General features: G+C 48.2%; 4 protein-coding genes across 4 annotated transcripts; 3 read left to right on the top strand and 1 right to left on the bottom strand.

The window, feature by feature from the left end:
* Positions 1 to 420: 420 nt before the first annotated feature.
* Positions 421 to 2,361, top strand: N7532_000258 (tumor suppressor protein LOH1CR12; the record flags this gene model as incomplete). The annotated part of the gene is made up of 6 exons (XM_056612762.1): positions 421 to 882; positions 1,187 to 1,585; positions 1,651 to 1,935; positions 1,994 to 2,077; positions 2,124 to 2,150; positions 2,203 to 2,361. The coding sequence occupies 6 exons, from the start codon at positions 421 to 423 to the stop codon at positions 2,359 to 2,361; spliced, it is 1,416 nt and encodes a 471-aa protein (XP_056479986.1).
* Positions 2,362 to 7,710: 5,349 nt separating this feature from the next.
* On the top strand, positions 7,711 to 9,129 carry N7532_000257 (ankyrin repeat domain-containing protein; the record flags this gene model as incomplete). The annotated part of the gene is made up of 1 exon (XM_056612761.1): positions 7,711 to 9,129. One exon carries the CDS (start codon positions 7,711 to 7,713, stop codon positions 9,127 to 9,129), a length of 1,419 nt encoding a protein of 472 aa, XP_056479985.1.
* A 1,177-nt stretch (positions 9,130 to 10,306) lies between these two features.
* Positions 10,307 to 11,961, top strand: N7532_000256 (uncharacterized protein; the record flags this gene model as incomplete). The annotated part of the gene is made up of 2 exons (XM_056612760.1): positions 10,307 to 10,466; positions 10,514 to 11,961. The coding sequence occupies 2 exons, from the start codon at positions 10,307 to 10,309 to the stop codon at positions 11,959 to 11,961; spliced, it is 1,608 nt and encodes a 535-aa protein (XP_056479984.1).
* A 3,812-nt stretch (positions 11,962 to 15,773) lies between these two features.
* On the bottom strand, positions 15,774 to 17,831 carry N7532_000255 (short-chain dehydrogenase; the record flags this gene model as incomplete). The annotated part of the gene is made up of 1 exon (XM_056612759.1): positions 15,774 to 17,831. One exon carries the CDS (start codon positions 17,829 to 17,831, stop codon positions 15,774 to 15,776), a length of 2,058 nt encoding a protein of 685 aa, XP_056479983.1.
* Between the last annotated feature and the right edge of the window lie 738 nt (positions 17,832 to 18,569).

Here is an 18,569-nt window from a genome sequence, read left to right as displayed (position 1 = left end):
CCCCCCCGGGGTGAATTTTACATGAAACAGCTATACAACTGCCATCTTTCCTCTAGCGAAGATAGGTTCCATTATTTCAAGTATACCTGTTGAGTATCACTCTTAATTAGCCTTGCAATATGCTGCCGAGATTCCTCTCCTAAAGCTGCATTTTTTTTGGGATGGAATCGAGAGCTCCAAATGCCGAACTTTTGCTCGAGTAGATAATATTGCTTTTTGGGGCATGTGCAGCTGCTCTTGCCCATGTTCTCACCTGGGAGCCTTATTTTTGCTTTTTCGTACAATACTGACCTGAGCTGCGCGAAATCAGCCTGAGTGAGGCTGAGTCTTTAGCGCCCACAAAATGAGGCTCGTCCCAGCTTTATTCGGATCTTCGAGCCCTCAACACTTTTCTCTCAACTTGCTCTCTACTGCCACTCCATGAACGCCCTAAATAGGTCTCGCCACCCCCCGCTGCACTCTCTCCAATGGCGGAAAAAATTTTCTACCCGCCAGACGAGCATCTACCGCTTGCAGGATAGTCGTTTAAGCGTGCCCACTGGGGAATCAGTGATCGATGAGTTCTTCCGCAGATTCGAACCAGGTCTGTCCCCGCCCCGCAGCCATGAGCCGCTGAGACTTTTCCTCGAGCAAACCGGAGCGCTGCATTCGTTCCTGGACATTTTTGGGAGCCAACGTCCACCATTGAACAGACGGGTGCTCGCCGTGGTCGACGACCGATGCGATCCTTGCTTGCAGATAACAGGCATCGCGGAAAGCGCGGCTTTCCTGCCTGTTCGACCATGGGAGTCCGAAGAGTACATGCGACGGCCTCCTGAGGGTTTGTATACTCAGATTTGCGGCGTGGATGCGGAAATGCTCTACAAACATCTTAATCAGGATGTATGTTATCTCCCCTTTAGATTATGGTCTTCTTCTGATCTTCCTAGAGAACAGGCCGCGCAGAGCGCCGGATCATGTAGGTTTTCTCTATCATCGATGAATAGGGGCTAATTGAAAAGATATTTGGTCGATCTGACACCACTGGCGGGCCTCGCCTTGATCTCAACTGTCAATTATTTTCATCTTCCCCAAGTGAGGTCGTTTCTCTCGCGATACGTGGCGTTTGACTCGTACATAGGAATCTCGCAGGTATTCTTACTGTGGGAGAGGAAAATTAGAAAGTGATTGCTGACATTATTTCGAGATCCGCGGTTTCACCCTAGAATTCCATCTGCCGCATTACGTCCTTCGGCCAGAGGATGATCGGCTCCGAGATGGTCGGCGACTTCGGAAACACCGTCTTTTTCGCCTCTCTGGTCAGGATGCCATCTACGAGGTTCAACTATCCTTAGTCGTTTTTGGGGTCGATGAATTCTTCTGGACAGCCTATTTCTGCGAAGACGCGTACTTCCGATCCAGCAATCCAATCACCGAGCACCTTAAGGATAAGGGAGATGGGCCGTCGTCGGGTGTGCGGATGAGCAAGTTCCCTATCTGGGACCCGCGGTACTATTTTCTCTACATTCTGGTCATTCGCTTGGGACAAATCACGATGGAATGGGCGGTCTTGACGGATATCATCGCCGGTCATCTTGACAAGCATGTATTTACACTCCCTCCAGTGCCCCTTGAAACATTAATATGTACGCAATCTAAATCGCTAACCAGGATGACCTGTTCCTGGAAGACGACCCGTCCCTGAGGAAAACGAAAGAATATACTTGGATCTTAGTCACATTACGACGGCTTCGTAACCTACTAGCTCGAGTAATCGCGACGCTGGTCTCCTTCGATGCGAATAATTGCGTCTACTTTGACCTTGAAGCTGAGGGAGCCCTGTACGACCGGTTCCGCGAGTGTTTCGACCAGGTGCGTCAACTAACCGCAGAGCTGTCTTCTGCCCAAATGGTTCTAGAGCAGCGGATCGAAACATTAGAGAAAATGTCGGATGTGGTACGTCGGTTCTAATTGACTTAATCCCTTCAAGGATGTTTCTCTAATATGTTTCAAGCTGGTGAATGCTTCCTCCTTGGCAAAAAGTATCACGGCCACCCGCCAGGGGGACAATATCCGGCTTTTGACGTATATTAGTATTGTGGGTCTCTTTACTTATCTGCTGAGCGTAGCTAATAAAATATCAGATCTATCTCCCAGTGACTCTGGTGACGGTGCGTTACGCGGTTTGATATACCAGTTTACATACTAAGATACTGCAATTAGGGCATCTTCAGTATGAATCAAGTCAGCGGCGAGAATGCCTGGTGGAAATACTGGCTCTGTCTCATTTGTCTCACAGCTGGCACTATCACCATGGCTATCGGAGTACAAATCATCAATCCCCGTTGGAGATATGGACAAAACATGCCTAATATCACTTGAAAGTGGTGCAGTAAGAACATACACGATGATTGCAGTAAGAACATATTGGTTCCATTTCATACATTCTCGGGCCAGCACCGCAATTACACTGAACAATCAGTAGCTTTCTCAATATTAAATGGGTTTTCGCTGTCTTACACATATATACAGGTATGCCAATTGAGACATCCCATATGTCGGACTTTGGCATTCCGCACATTTCTCATGTTGACATTTCTCACACTTTCCTGAGTTGGCATTGTTATATGATTTGCAATCTTCAATGCACTGGACGTGTATCAGTGCTGGATAGTATGAAGAAACTTCGAGGCCGCTTACACAGTACCAGTCCTTCCCTAATTGGACAGGAAGATGGAGAGAGAATATATCCCTCGGAAAGAAATCCATAATCAAGTGAGGTCCAGTATAGGTGGTAGATATGTAAAGAGAGTAAAAAGAGTAGATGGGTAGTAAGACGAGAAAAATGGGAGGGGTAGAAAATCGTTTTCTGAAATAGACGAGGCTACCCTTGTCACGCTGACATAGCTGGCGATTGGTGGATCGAAGATACAGCTGAAACTATCAAGTTATCCCATAAATGTATTGTGAGTGTAATTATATTGTATATTATATCTACAATAGGTTACAATAAGTAAACATTAATTTGATGGCGGTATATCGGTAGTCGCTTCTTGCGTTGGTGTCGCTTCTTGGGATTGGCGTGATCGCTGACTCCGACGCCCCCGAAGCACGTTGAAGTGATTGTTATCTTATCCGAAGAAGCCGCATATCTGCAGGGCCAATTGAGTCAGGTTCTCCCGCCGAGCCCAAGCTCCCCGCCACGCTATGTGCGCAGACAGGGGCCATTTCCGGGTCTGGCTCGTGCCTTGGCTCTGGGCATGGGTATGCTGGTGGTGCGGGAGGTCGGCAGATGGAGCTCTGGTGGGAGGCGTAGGAAATGAGCCTAGGAGCTCCTCTACAATGACGTACTTTAACGAGGTCTCTTTCATCATTGAAAGTGACTACCATGCCCTGAAACGGACGTAGTGAGAGAAAGGGTACTAAACAACTCGGATGCACTTGCGCGTCCGCAACAAGACCGGCTTTCTACCTTGGACAGCTACTGCCAGGCGCGCTGCCCATTCGCCCCTGCTAGGCCTTCTTGGGACTGGCCTGTCTTGGATTTTGTGTCGGCGTCCTTGGCTGCGTGTCACTGCACTCCCACTTTGCTTTATGCCTCTACTACCATAATTCTAACACCGCTCTTGTCATGATTGTAGTCGCCAAGCCCGTTTATCTATAAGATTACCCCATTTTCCCGTATTTCTAATTACGGTACACTCGAGTCTGTAAATTCTCAGCCGACAAAATCTTCACAGCATTGTTGGAAAACAGGTAACCAAGGCCAGACCAGACTGTGGTAGTTGCCACAACGTGTCTATTTTCTCTGGCGTCAGTGAATCAGGTTGAATTGCCCCCCCCCCCCCCCCCCCCCCCCAAAAGAAGGCAAAGAGGGGGCTGCAGCGTGGTAAAGGGAAGGGTACAAGATACGGCAGGTTTAGCCGTGGGGACACGTCAGCCGTTCAGGGGCGTGCAGGGCATATGGGTGAAGAATAGAGGGGGCTTCAGGGCACTCAGGGCGTTCGGAGTGAAGACCCTGAAAGGAGTGAAGTGTAAAGCGGCAAGGGCACTAACGTAGTTCCCAAGCGAGTGACGCACCCAAGCGAGTGACGCACCCAAGCGAGTGACGCACCCAAGCGAGTGACGCACACCGCCTACCCCTACATTTTTAAAATGATATTAGACTACTAAAAACACTATTAAATTCAAAAACTATAGACTAGGGCACCGAGTAATTGAATGGCCAATACTATTGCAGCCGCTACATCTCCGCGGTGCACGTTTGGCTGGTGGGGGTGGCAAAATAGGTGATTCAACCGGTGCGGGCGGATGCTGTTCAACAGGTTCCACTGGCTGCACTGGCTGCACTGGTAGTCGCAAGCCCTCTCCAACTGTAATACCCTGTTCGCATCGAACGAGACGATTCGTTCTTGCTCGCTTTTGCCGTTTCTTCTCATTCGCAGCCCGTAAATCAGCAATTTCCTGCGCTTGTAGCACATTGGTATGCATTGAGACACAGTAACCCTTGATAATCTGATCTAGGATAATCTTTGATGGGGAAGGAGGGCTTCTTGATCGTTTTCTAAGTAGTTTTTTGAGTGAAGAAAACTGTCTTTGTACTTGTTTGACTGTTTTTGGCGTTTTCGGACTGAACTCGCTCGATCGGCTGCTTGGGCGGCTAGGTGGTGGTGTAGGTGTTCGGAGAGAAATATTCAGTTTTGAAAGCACCCGTTCAGGATCTAGTGGAACTAGACTTGCTGCTGTGAAACTATGTTGAATAGTCTCTAGTTTAAAGGTCTCTTCTCGTGCCTGAGGATATTCTGCTAGGAAATCTAGCTTATCAATATGGTTAAATCCTAGCCGTGCCTGATTGGTAATCAGACGACTATAGGCACGCTTAAGAACAGCAAAACATCCAATATCTAGAGGTTGAAGAAGATGGGATGAATGTGCTGGCATGCAGAGTGGGATAATTGAGTTTTCAGCGCAAATTCGGTCGAATTGAGGCGTGAGATGGCTACCATGGCCATCTAGAATCAGAAGGCGATGCTTTCCTTTCATCCGACTTGAGGTGAATGGGATGAATAGATTTTGAAGCCATCGGACGCTAATTTCATCTGGAGTCCAGCCATTAGGTGAAACTTCAAATCGCCAATCTTTTGGAAGGCCATCAAGCCAACCGATGTTGTGGTTTTTGGCTTTGAAGATTATACATGGTGGAAGAGCAAAACCTGCTGCACTGATTGACTCGATTGTAGTCACCCATTCACGATTTCCTGGCTGTAGAACTGCCCGACGACCATAGTACTCGGCTCGAGTAACCACCTTTTGTGCTGAAATAAGGCCCATCGCGAATCCAGTCTCATCAAAGTTGTAGATATCATCTGATTGGATGCCGTTCTTATTGATCACATTTTGAACGGTTTTAAACCACTCACGTAAGACGTTCGGGTCCTCGTTTTGAGCACGTTGATAGTCATAGCGTCTTGAGAAGCATGTTCGAAGCTCTTTTTGGCGATTGATAAAATTTGATGCCCAGTTTTTTCCAACTGTTGGTGAGGGGGTGTTTCCGCGGTCGGCAAGTAGAATATTCGCTATTTCTCTCACAGTTGAGGGCCTAGGCGCTGCACCGCGTGAATCCATTGAGAGTATCCACTTTACAAGCGATTCTTCTTCAAATCCAGTCAATTTATGACTATTAGCGCGTGTATTCGCGCGAGAAGACTGGCCCGCACGTCGGCGGCGGATTGTAGCCTCAGATACGCCGTATGTCTTGGCTGCAGCGCGAAGACTAGGAAATTGTCCTTTTTGAAGAGCCTGAATGGCTAATAAGATTCTGCCCTCACGATTAACCGAATCCTGGCTTGATTGAGCGTGTTTTGGTGGCATGGTGGGTGGTTGAAAATAGTGGGTACGCGTCAGGACGCCATTTTTGGTGGGGTGCGTCACTCGCTTGGGTGCGTCACTCGCTTGGGAACTACGTTAGTCCCGACGAATTACAAAAAAACATATGAAAGCAAAAACATACAACGGCAGGGATTGGCATGTGGTCACCCACCATACTACTAACCTGCCGGCGTGTGGCTTATACGCAATCAGTAGTCGGGTGCCTGCCGCCCGGGTGAGAGCGCCGCTTTAGCGTCGCGCGACCGGGGGTGAGAAGGGTGAGTGCGCAATAGACAGGGTGAGAAGCAGAGTGAGAACAGGTGATTCTCATCCTCCGTCATGGGGCCGCTGCACAGACCGCCTTCGCACTCTCCCAGTCTAATAATTCCACAGAGCATCTTTCAATCGGCTCAGACAGGACAATCGTGGAAAAACGCATGCACTCTACTATAGCTGGCCGTTTCGCGATCCCGGCCATTACTTTCACCAAAAAAAAAAAAAAAAAAATTTAATAATTTTATTGAGTTTTCATCGACGTTCTCCGAACCTCTCAATATAGATCCGGCGTCGCTTCTCCAAAGTGGAGCAAGAGCAAGGAGTAGGTTTGAATTTTGAACCTATCATGTGAAGCCACTTATATTGCCGAGATGATTGTTCCAGAGTCGTTGCATCGCGCGTTTCCGCAGTATAGACTATATCGAATCGCCGACCGGGCTCTATTCGTGTCTCTATAAAAAGCCATTTCAAAAGACGCAATGTAGGTTGTCAAGTTATTAATTGAGACGATCTTTCAGGAAGATCCGTGCTGTAAGGATATGATCTACTTCGCAGGGTAGAAGGCCTGTCAATTAGGTAGGAGAAGAAAGCACTAAGTTCCGAGTTGCTTCAAGACTGTTTCCTGGGGGTTCCATAACCCCTAGTGGCTCTCTTTATATACAGTCTCCTCGCCAGAACGGGAACAAACGGGGAAACACCACAAAACGGAGTGGTGAGAGTAATGCGGAATCATACATCCCACTACAGGGTTCCACCCTGTAGTGTTCCCTCTCAGCATCACTATCGAAAGGTTGCTGATTGACCGCTGAGGGACAGCTGTTTTGCCGGGATTCTCAGGCATAGCCTGAGGCACCGGTGTAGAAATAACTAGTTAACTAGTTATCATAACACGTGCGTTAATTACAGCCTTAAAATTCAGGTCTAAGTGTATGCCATGAATGTGAGGCAGAACAACCGCTCGGCCACAGACTATCATCCATCAGTAAGAAATGCCTAGGTGCACCTGCGCCACATGGCGTAACAGCATTCTTCTTGCCAAGAAAACCTGAGGGGTCAAACATCCTTGCTATTTGCATTGCAAAGCTTTACGGGGCATTCTGCATAATATTAAATGGTTGAAAAGTCAGTGAATGAAGATTCGTATTTTTTCGCGCGGAGAATGTGATGGCGTTGTCTGCCGGTGACTCTTTGCATGTGGCCTTATGCCTCCTCCACGACCTATCGGACTCCTCGCATCGATTTCGTATTAGGCGCCTCACAGGGAACATTGGGCGCGCTGTTGTGGCATTCTTAGTTCCACCTGTTGAACCAATGATCAAGAAATACGATGCGATAATGAGAAAAACCGTAGCTTATTCAATCACAGCATACTGCATGGTGCCCAGCCGCTTCAGTATCTCGTAGCCCGAGTGAGAAGAATGACTGTGCAATAGACGGCGTGCCCAATGGGGCGAAAGCGGGCAAGAAAGACGCTTTTGGCCCGTTTTCCCTTAACAGGAATAGCGCGAGAATCGGGGCTGAGGCTCAACAACAGAATACCCCGCGTCGCTCTGTTTTACCTTCCGCATATACACCTATACGCCAAGAATGAATGGCGCTGGACTGCTCGACTTACCACACGAAATCCTCCTAGAGATCGCTAGCAATATCTTGCGGACTAGTGACCTTTCGCACTTTTTGTGCGCGAGTCGAACCCTACATGATGTTCTCTCCCTGGAACCTTACAAAAGAGAAGTCGCCAACACCGGTGGCGAAGCCATAACGATCTTAGCTCAGCAGGGCCATGAAGCTGGAGTTCGATACATGCTCGATGAAGGGGTGAAAGTGGATAAACGTGGGGCAAAGTTCCCCCATACAACGGCGCTGGGTGAGGCTGTGGCCTCCCACAACCTGGGCATTGCGAGACTCCTCCTCGACCATGGGGCGGGAATGAATAAGGTCGACTCTTTAGTGACTCCTGCCTTAACCCTGGCCATATATCCAGAGATTTCGCGGGAGGATACTTCTATGATGGAGTTACTGCTTGACTACAAAGCTGACATGAACATGGGGAACTTGGGAAACCGGACATTGGTCCCTTTGATCGTTGCGGTTAGATGCAGGAACCAAACAAAGATGGAGTTCCTTCTCAGCAAAGGCGCCGATCCAAATATTTGTGTACCGCAGACGCAGCAAACCGCGTTGCATATCGCCATTATGAAAAAGATGCCAATTCAGACTCTAGAGGTACTACTGAATGCTGGCGCTAAAGTGAATTGCCTAGACAATGAGGGCAGGTCACCGCTTCATATGGCGGATTTCTGTGCTCCAATCAACCTTGACAATGCCTCAACTCTAACAGGATCTGGTGCAAAAGTCAACCTGCCAACTTCGATGCCTATCATTCAAGAGACTGTCGGATTTGAAAACTTAAGATGCGCAGATATTCTTCTGCAACATGGCGCCGATATTCAAGCCCGAGACAATAGAGGCTGGTCGGTCCTTCACTACCAGGCTGACAAACTATGCGATGCGTTTTTCTTTAAGTGGTATTGCGATCAAGGCTGCGATGTGAATTGGGAAGATGAAAATAAAGAAACGCCGATATTCAAGGCGATCGCGTCAAAGAGAAACGCGAGACTCAAACCAGTGACAGTCAAGACAATTTTATCTCTTGGAGCAAGCGTCAATCTGGTTAATTCTCAAGGCCAGAGTCCTCTCGGTCTTGCTGTCACCCAGGCATGTCCAGAAGTGACGCGCGTGCTTCTCGAGCATGGGGCGGATATTCATCATCGAGACGGTGAAGGGAAAACGCTACTGCAAATGGCAGTGCGGAATCGCTACTGGGTTCGAGATGTTTCAAACAATTATGATCCCCGCCGGGTGGTGAAACTCCTTCTTCAATATGGCGCAGATCTGACTGAAGTTGTTCCCGCTGGGCGCACGCCTTTGAGTGTTGGGTCGCTCTGGGATTTAGATGATATAATTGACTCTCCGCAGACGGCGCATGAGACAGCACCTGTGTAGAATTTGAGTGTATCGCAAATGTGAAGTGCAAGGATGGGAAATGAATGGTACACTCAAATTCGAAATTGGCTTCCATGGCTGCTATGGTCTGCCTAAGCGATACTCGAGTCTTTGGAGGAGCTGATCCGGAGCCGCTCCTACAACCCATGAGAGGTTTGTTAAATCATCTAGAAAAAAGATGGGTTGGCTGCAAGTAGGTACTCTGCTCTTAGAGGACCATATACCATATACTAACGATGATAGCACGATATTTGGAAATGATAGAGAAAGCATATGTCGCATATGACGTGTAGCTTGAATTTGAAGCTTGATCTAAGGATTCAGAGATTCAGAGCCACAGAAACAAAAATTCTAGCTTATGCAAGAATCCTATCTTCTCTTGCCTAGGCTTGCTTGAGCTTGAATCAGGTCAAGGCGATTTCGAGAATTGTTGTAATTCAAAGGAAGATTGCTTGTATTCCTTCTGGACAGAAAATTTGAGGGTTTATATACACATGCGACCTCCAGATTGATTTCCAATCAAAGCTGGTAATTCCGTGAGGTTAGGAATTGATTCCGTTACGATACGACATATCACAACAGTCCATGCGTTGCGGACAATGTTTAATGTACTCGTGTAAGAGCTTTAGCCCACGAGAAAAGCCAATACCTTCAACTTGCTCCACGAGTGGTCGAGTCTCTGATGCGTCTGCTCGTCGTGCACCAGTCGGAAAATTTCTGGGGCGAGCGACTTTGGCAGGCACAGTCAACCTAGTACAGCGACTCTATATTCACGTGACCGCACTTCCGCACTGTCGGAATCCAGGTGCTGGAGGACCTAATTGGGTTTAGATTGATGCCTTATTGCCTTGTTTTGTAGTTAGTCAGCTTGCCCCCATAAATTGCCAGAACAGGGGCTTCACAGCAATTCAGACCTCTACCACCCCATTGGTTGTGGGATATATCCACTTCTTCGTTGTTTGCGACACGCACCTACCTCATATCTACGCTATCTCCATAGCTACTAGTAGATAGCTTCATTCGCTACTGTCACCTCTCACAGATTCTACGTCCCCTCTTCTGCCTCTTCAGACCGGAGTCCCACTCAGCCCATCCCTCTAACTTCTGTCAACCGAGCCAAATTGTGACAGTGCTATCTACGTGCCAAGCTCTCCCCAGTCTGAGGCTCGTAAGCGTCATGCCGCCCAACGCAGTCCACGAGACATGTCCTCCTTCTAAGCGGCAGAAGACGAACCACATACCCTATTCGACGCATCTGTCGATCGAAAATACAGACAGAGATTTTGATCGCCGTCCTGAATCTGGGAGGCGCGAATGGAAGCACCGCCTCATTCCTAGTATATTACCCGAACTGAGAGACAGAGCGCTTTGTTAACAGGAACAGAAACAAACTCGACCGAATGGGGCGCTGGCCAGAATGCCTCCGACCGGGCCGGGTTGGTCAGCGAGACAAATGAGTACAACGAGCGTCTACTCCGCACATACCACCGATCGCTGTCGAAATCCGATGTGGTCCTGTTGGTCTCCTCACCATTCGGCGATCGCTTTTGGTCAGTGTCGCGAGACGCCGCCGATATCAAAGTCGGTGGGCTTTTCATCCATATAACGCCTCTCGGGTACTATCCGACAACCCAGCTCCTCAAAGCACCTAGAACTTTCTTTCCTCAGTTGACCATCGATGGATACATAAATCCGCGGAAATTCCTAACCGACGCCGACTTGCATTCATTACAAGCGCTCTTCCCTGAGTCAGTCGGTGCACGTATCTTCATCTCTGGCTTTCTTTGCATCTTGTTTCCCACTGTTACGACACTGAAAAGAGCCAACTGTCTCGAATTTCCACCAGAAATCGGGGGCCTTCCAGTTTTGCTAGATATCGCAGATTTTACACTGACGGCTCAAGATGTTGAATCAGGCGCAGCCCTTGCCGACGAAGAAGCTAAATCAACCGCATGTCTTGGCCTGAAAATCCGCTTGCCCGATGGAACCACCGCTCTCACCACGGTTACCCACGCCTTCATTCCCAATCCTTCAAGATGCAAGTTTAACCTACGTATTGCTGATTGGATAACCCGCGCAATAAATGCTCTCTCCCAATTTAGAAACCCACTTCTGGGACATGAAGCTCCCGCTTTCGGTAAAACACATCAAAGCCGTACGGATGACATAATTGGCAAAGAGCTTCGACTTTTCACCACGAACGCAGCGATTGGGAAGATCACCCGCTGTTATGACAACCCGAGCCGCATACTCCCATATCCATCAGGATACCATCACGACCTTTCCTTGATCCAGGGGAACGCCTTACCGGATGTGATGACCCCCCCTGGTTATCCTCCGATATCCGAATGGGCTCCCCACAGTGAAGTCCTCGCTGGAGCACCCCTCTACGCCACAGCGATGAATGCAAAAACTCAAAGATGGAGGGTCATAGAAGGTGAAAAGGTACCCTCAGTTGTTGAGAATGCGGTGCTACTGGGGTCGCAATACTTCTGGGAACGAGAGGCATACCGAGCAGACGTTTCACTGTTATGGAGAACGGTTGATCATGTTGACAGTGCCTCTGGATACTCGGGTTCTGTTCTTTGCACCGGTGTACCCGGTGGCAGTGGCCAAGGAAAAGCTGCTCTATTCCAGAATTTCGAGGCAGGCCTTCGGGTCTGGAACAATCCCCCGATGTTCGCGAACATAAAGGGAGGATTTTTACTCCCTACAGAAATCCGGAATTCGGTCATCGTGGCCCGTGACCCTCAACCGCAACCTCAATACAACACTTTGCCCCAGCACAGCAGACTCTGGACTCATGGACGCCGAAGTCTTTCAGGTCCCTAAAGGTACCGCTAATTGGTTACTTTGGACATGGGAGGTTATCACAATTACTTCGCTCAGAGGAACAAGACCCGGTTTATTGTTTGTATTACTAAAGTCCCAAGTTACTCTTGTTTTTATTGTTCAAGTAGGTGTCATCCCCTCGCTCAATACCAGACAATGATCTTTTTCTATGACACAAGCGTATTAGAAGATTTAATCTCAGGAATTCTCTCCATGCGCCCGGCGTAAACCTCACACAGATTCAATTGGCAAGGTCCCGAGAGCTCCCCAGGACAAATATGGCTAAAGGGAGTCGGAGAATACTGAAAGAAGATTGATTATGAGAGATTGATTCAATCAGGTGCATATGTGAACCTTCCAGCGTCGTATCCAAGAAATTATTCAAAATTTCATATCTGTATTGTCGTTTCATGCTAGTTCAGATAAAATATTTGACTCGTGAGTTGAGTCAGAATCCCTAACATAATCAACGGGCGAGCCGGCCACTGCCAAAAAACACGTTCCACACATGCCCACTATACTTAACCACCCACTATACCACCCAAACATGCCCGATTAGCTCAACATATGATTGAATTGTAAACACGAAGCCCAAGGGGGAAGAAGTTGATTGCTATTCTTTGGGTAGCCCAGCTCATAGGCCTAGATTAGACAGCTCGGTCGGCCCAGATATCAATCAACTTTCTTCCCTCTTGAGATTCGTACTTATATATGCCTACGAAGGGTTAATTTTACCTACATTGCTGCTTTATTAGAGCTACGCGTCTTAATCAATAGTATATATAGGAGCTATGTAGTAAGCTGCAGTAGATCGCACCTAGCTAGGCGGTAGATCCAGTAAGCACCATAAGTATAGCAAAGCTCATTCCCTTCCTTTACTTACACTAGCCTCCTGATCCCAGTTTGTCATCTTCAGAATACTAGGTCACCAGCATTGGAATCGATGTTTGCCCAGGCACAAGATTCATCCCCAGATAAGCTTTAAGCCAAAAGTTCAATTCCAAAGCACCCCAGATGCCATTATACTGCCCTCGAACACGCCCACATTCTAGAGTGAAAAACACGATGTCACAGTCCTGCAGATATTTTGAGGAAGCGTATGCTATACGGCTCCGCGGGATATCTCCATATATCTTAGCTTCTGGACATCTGCAAAACTCGTCTTCCTCTCTATGATAATGTCCGTACCAGATCAGTCCTTCTTCAGGTAGAGGGCGAAGATATTCTGGAATCCAATTCATGCAAGGAAGTACCACATCTCTTATTCGTAAATAGTCTTTCTTTGCTTGAACTTTCACTTTGGTGTATGCCGGACCATCAACTACCTTTCCATCTTTCTCCACAATTCCAATAGACGATTGAGGAGGTTGCTGAAAGAGCATTCGTTTCCAGCTCGCCCCTTTTCGGAGAAAGCTTTGGTCACTCTGAGGGTTTATTTCAGGTATCTTCACCCCTCCTTCTACCGGGGGATCTTTCCAAATACGCGCTTGTCTTGCGCAAAACCATGGCCATATACATTCCTCTAGTAAAGGGTTGCGTATCCCTGGCGTCTCACGTGGTAGAATATAGTGTGACCTCAAGGGCTTGAAAAAGAGGGCGGCCTGTAAGTCGCTTGAAATCTGGATCAGATTATGCCATTTGTGACAGACCCATTGTGCAGACGTGAGCAAAGTGCGCGTGCTAATTTTAAGCAGGATCATTTCCAGGATTTCGGTTATCAGGAAGACCGGACGTAAAGAGATCACGATGTGGGTTTGATAAGTTGCTGCGGTAGAGGTGCAGGCGGTACGCTGCATTGACTGCCTGCGGAAATTTAGTGTCTGATAATCTGGAGGAAGAAGACGTCGAAGGTCGGCTTAGACGTGAAGTTGCTCGACGCTTCCTCTGTGCTAATCCAGGATAGGACTAGTACTCGGTGTCGGCGTCGGACGGGCGTCACCCTAGCGACAGAGACCAGAAGGAAGGAGGGCCAGAAGAAAGAGAGGAAAGCACTATTATAAATAATAGAATATACAGTCAGGTCTCACGCACTAGGACAATAGTGGCGTCAGACGAAGATCTGTAGAAGATCGACGTCCAGCGATCGGCACAGGTTGCCGAGCACGATGAAAACACAGAAGGAATTAACGACAGATGTGACCGTGTTTTCTGTGAAACGGTTGCGTCGTAAGTCGGAAATTGGGTAGGTAATCCGCAGTTCAAGTCGAGATCGAACGTAGATAGCTTTGTGAGCTATGACTGCTGTCCGGAAGCACCAGGAACAAAGCAGGGCATTCTACCAAAATGCTACGTGGTACGTAGACAGAAACCTAAGAGGGGAAACGATGATCATTCTTCAGGTCCTGGGTCCCCAGGCTTAGTTACTAGTTACCTCACAGCGATATTAATAAAGGACAATAAATCAAAGGAGATGTTCCAGATGACGTGTGTTATTGAAAGATTTTTATTAAAAGGGGACCGTCACGAAGACGTCAGTTCCATCTACAGTACTATGATCTCAGACAAGCTCTTACCTAAAGCAGCCTAACTGTGCGGGTTAAACCGTGGACCAGTATGAATTAGTGTTTCATAGCCTAGCTACTACTACATACTATAGAACAAAGCGACCTAGTAACAGGCATGGGCAACTTACTACTTCTCATTGATCTCTAGTGTGTCCAGTCATTAACACAGCGTATTAGATAGCACGCAGTCACTAGTCCCTCACTGAACCTCTCAGCCACCCGCAGTCGCCGACTAACGACGAATTCGAATCCGAGCAGAATATGCCTGTTTTGCAACTCATAATTTGCTTTCCTTCGTCCAAAATAGGCTTAGTCACTGGATAAGTGGGAGAAAGTGAAGAAAGGGGAGAGAACGCATCGGGTTAGTGAATATTGTGTCGCATGGCGTTGTCGCATTGCCTCTCAGCCAATACACTATCAGACGTTTTTAAGTTTCATTTTACTCATCTGTATATAGTTGTAAGATCATCGTCTTGCAGTCGAGTGCGGGGTTTAAGCCTGCGTCGTCTTCAACGGCACCGTGGGCGAAAATTGGGGGCCAAATCCAACGTGGGAGGCTTTGGCGGGAACTCTTCGCGGGGAAAGTCACCACGAGCTATTCATCTCATCCAAATAGGAATTGCCTCTGTAGAATCGGAGAAGCCATGTACTCTATCAAAGTATATTACTAGTAAGACTAGCATAGATACAACCCTACTATAAGCTGGAAAGATGCCTAGAGTGCACCAAAATATGAATAATCTCAATAAATGTTCAATGGAAAAGTTCCACTTCTTTCTGTCTCTTTCTCACACACACTGGCATTTAGTGCTACATAAGTCAGTAGCACAGACAGCAAGGGCCAGAATTCTCACCCGTTCTCACCCCGGTCACCCCGGTCTAAAGACTTCTCACCCATTTCACCCACACTCATCCTAAGGTGAGATCCAACGCTGTTTTAAAGAACGAGGCTTTTTGAAAATTGACCGCGCGTAACATGTGGCTTAAATGCGGCCACTAGTCGGGTGCCCGGGTGAGAAACGGGTGTGTTGATTTATAAGTGATGCTTCAGTGTTCATGTTGTTGAGGGGAGTTGATTGTGTAAGATACAGGTAGACTGGTGAACAGATATATAGAGGATATATGGGGGTCAGATTTGCCGCGTAATTTCGCGCGTTATTATGGCGAAACCGCCAAGCCCTCAATACATGACCCATGGAATGGGGGTCAGATTTCTGTATTGACCTTGTAAGAGGGCTGTTTTTACATTCCAATCCCCCCTCCTTCTTCTGCCGGCAGAAAATCAAAAATCAATTCACTATGGAGTCGCTAGCGAGCTTTTGAGAGAAGCTGAGATAGCTGGTAAAGCGAAAGCTTGCCTCTGCACCGTACAAGCTCTAGCTCCTCAACAGCTGCGTCCAGAGACAGGCCCTTACCATATCTAGCGTAGATCTCGTCGATGATAACTTTTCGGCGGCAAAACATGACCCTTTCGCGAGAGGAAGGCCGCCAGGTCGCACCATACGATCTCTCTAATGACTGGACAGATGGATTTGCACCTAACCCACATGTCCATTCTCTCCAGACCTCCGGCACAGTCTGTATCGTACGAGAGAGCGAGTAGAGAGATCGAGAGGGGGATAATAAAGAGGAGGGAGTATCGATCCCCTGTGGGAGAAGCTGCTGCTTATCTACAGGAGGCTGCAAAGATGATGCCTCCGATAGACATGCTGCTAGCTGAGAAGACGGTGTGAATGAGTCCGAGTCTGGTGTCCGCGCTTCGATAATAGAGGTATCCATGGCTCGTACGGCAAAGGTAACGTGACCAGAAAGGAGATCATGAAGCTGGCGAGAAATCTTTCTAAGCTGTTCATGAGCCTGATAACCATGAAGATCAACCGCCTGATGGATATCCTTCTGGAGGACACTAAGACGGTCGGCAATAATAGGAAGCGTCTGCCGGAGCTGAATCTCCTGAGGGGTCTCCGTACAAAGAAGGGACTGCCGTATTTGCTCTGCAAATGCAGTATAGTCTTCTCGTGCAAAGATAGGATCATCCCACATTGAATGCCGGGGGAATTGCGCCTGTAGGAGAACCGAGTCCTGGAGGAGGATGATCCGTAGTTGATTCAGTAGCTGCAAAAAGCCTTGGGCTGCCATATCATCTCGGTCTTCCTGCTCCTGACTAGTAGCCCCGCTAGGTGGCTCATTTGTAGGATCGTTGGACTGGAACCAGGCAAGCCACTGATCGATCCATGGCCAGAGAGCTCGTACGAGGGAATCTGGAGGTTGAATTTTTGCTCGAGGAAGATAGTAGTTCCCAATTGCATCGGGCTGGAAACCAGCCATAGAACGAAGGAATTTCCGCGGCAGATGCGTCAGATAGCAGTTAGTTAAGGCATCCTGATTCCATTGACCAGCACGGCGGATCTGGTTCTCTTCCACACCTTCTAGCTCGGCTTGTTTTGTCCCCTGAGCTCGGCCTGCATGTGTCTTCTTGTCGGTAGAGAGATTGATTGCCTTATAGACCTCATTGGCCCATTTCAGCTGGATTTCGTACGAGATTGGCTTCTCTCGATCTGAGCCCTTGAAGAAGTGGAAATTATACCACTCTGGCCGGCTCTGAAACCGAGGCGGCGACTCCCCTACTATCTGCCAGCGATAAAAGAGATAAAAAGCCGCCTGGCTCATCGTACAAAGGAGAGGATCCTGATGGCGCATTACCCCCATATACTGCAAGCGGCCAAACTGGTTAGTCTTTCCATTATTCATAATCATGATCATTGGCCAACAGGGGGTCGGTCCTTCGTTGGGTAAGGAGATAGTGAACAGGTCAGGAAACTGGAGTTGCCGACGCGATTCTCCACGAAGGAGCATATTGTGACTGAAAAGGAAATCCACGGCCGTGCGAAGATAGGACTCCTGAGCTTGAGGCTTTCGATGCTTAAGATCTTTTGTTCGCCATCCTTGCCAACAGTATCGTACGAAGTCCTTGATTTTATCCTTGGAATATCCATCCTGCAGGGTGCCTGCAGCTCGGTCAAGATACTGCTCGCGCTTTCGCTCGCTTTCCTTATGTAGTCGGCCAGTCATCAAGGCGGAAACAGCATATCCACGGGGGTTAGGGAAGCTATTCGTACCAATGCTTTTTTGGAACTTCCAGAGGTCCACAATAGCATTGATATATTGAGTGATTGAATTGCTTCCCAGGGTTTGTTCTACCTTTGATCCATCTGGCCGTGTACGATCCTTCTTATATTGAGAGGACCGAAGAGGTCGATTAAGAACCTCAGTGTCAAGAAAGTAGACAAGCTTCTTCTCTGTGACTAGTTCGCCGTCTGGGAAACCCTGCTTTTTGCAGAAGCTCTGTAGCATCTCGTTTAGCATCTCGTACGAACTAGAGACAACAAGGGTGTTCCTTTACCTGCCATTCCTTATGCTTGTTAACATAAGCCTTTGATGTATTCTTAGGCCGCTGGCTTCGCATGTAGTGTAGGGCCTTGATGCTGTGGAGGTTTAATCGGTCCTGGAGCTCAATCTGCGCTAGCTCCTGGGTCTGTGATGATGGAGGAGAGGAGCAGGGAGTAGAAGGTGATGATAAAGCCATTTTTGATTAGGTTCGAAATAGTGTTCTCTCTTTCTCTCTTTCTCTTGATGATGAGATGCGTGTAGGTAGGAGTAATGACAAGAGAGGAAGGAACGCGACGTGGAATTCACACAGTAACCAGCTGCCTTTCTTACCACCCTTCCTACCGCCTATCCCCATCATCCCTAATCCCCCCCCCCCTTGATTCATCGTAAGGTACTGTCATAGCCCCGTAAGGGCGCGTACGAAGCTATCCCTGGCTTCAGGATTACTGCCAAGATTTCGCAGGCTTGATCTGCGGTCAGATATCTTGCGCGGGATGGGGGTCAAATGGGTGGGTGCTGTCAGATATCTCAGATATCCTGGGGGTCACGTGAGATTTCGCGAAATTTCGTGGGTGTGGATACATAGGCATGCACGTGATCCCAGCCCCCATGATTATCCCAGTAAACGTGATATTTCAACAGGGTGAGCGCCGCTTTAGCGTCGCGACCGCGGGTGAGAAAGGTGAGTGCGGAATAGATGGGGTGAGAAGATTC

Source organism: Penicillium argentinense (assembly GCF_028826775.1).
Source record: "Penicillium argentinense strain IBT 30761 chromosome Unknown utg000001l_segment0_segment0, whole genome shotgun sequence".
Classification (NCBI taxonomy): Eukaryota; Fungi; Ascomycota; class Eurotiomycetes; order Eurotiales; family Aspergillaceae; genus Penicillium; species Penicillium argentinense.
This window is presented reverse-complemented; position numbering and strand designations above follow the sequence as displayed.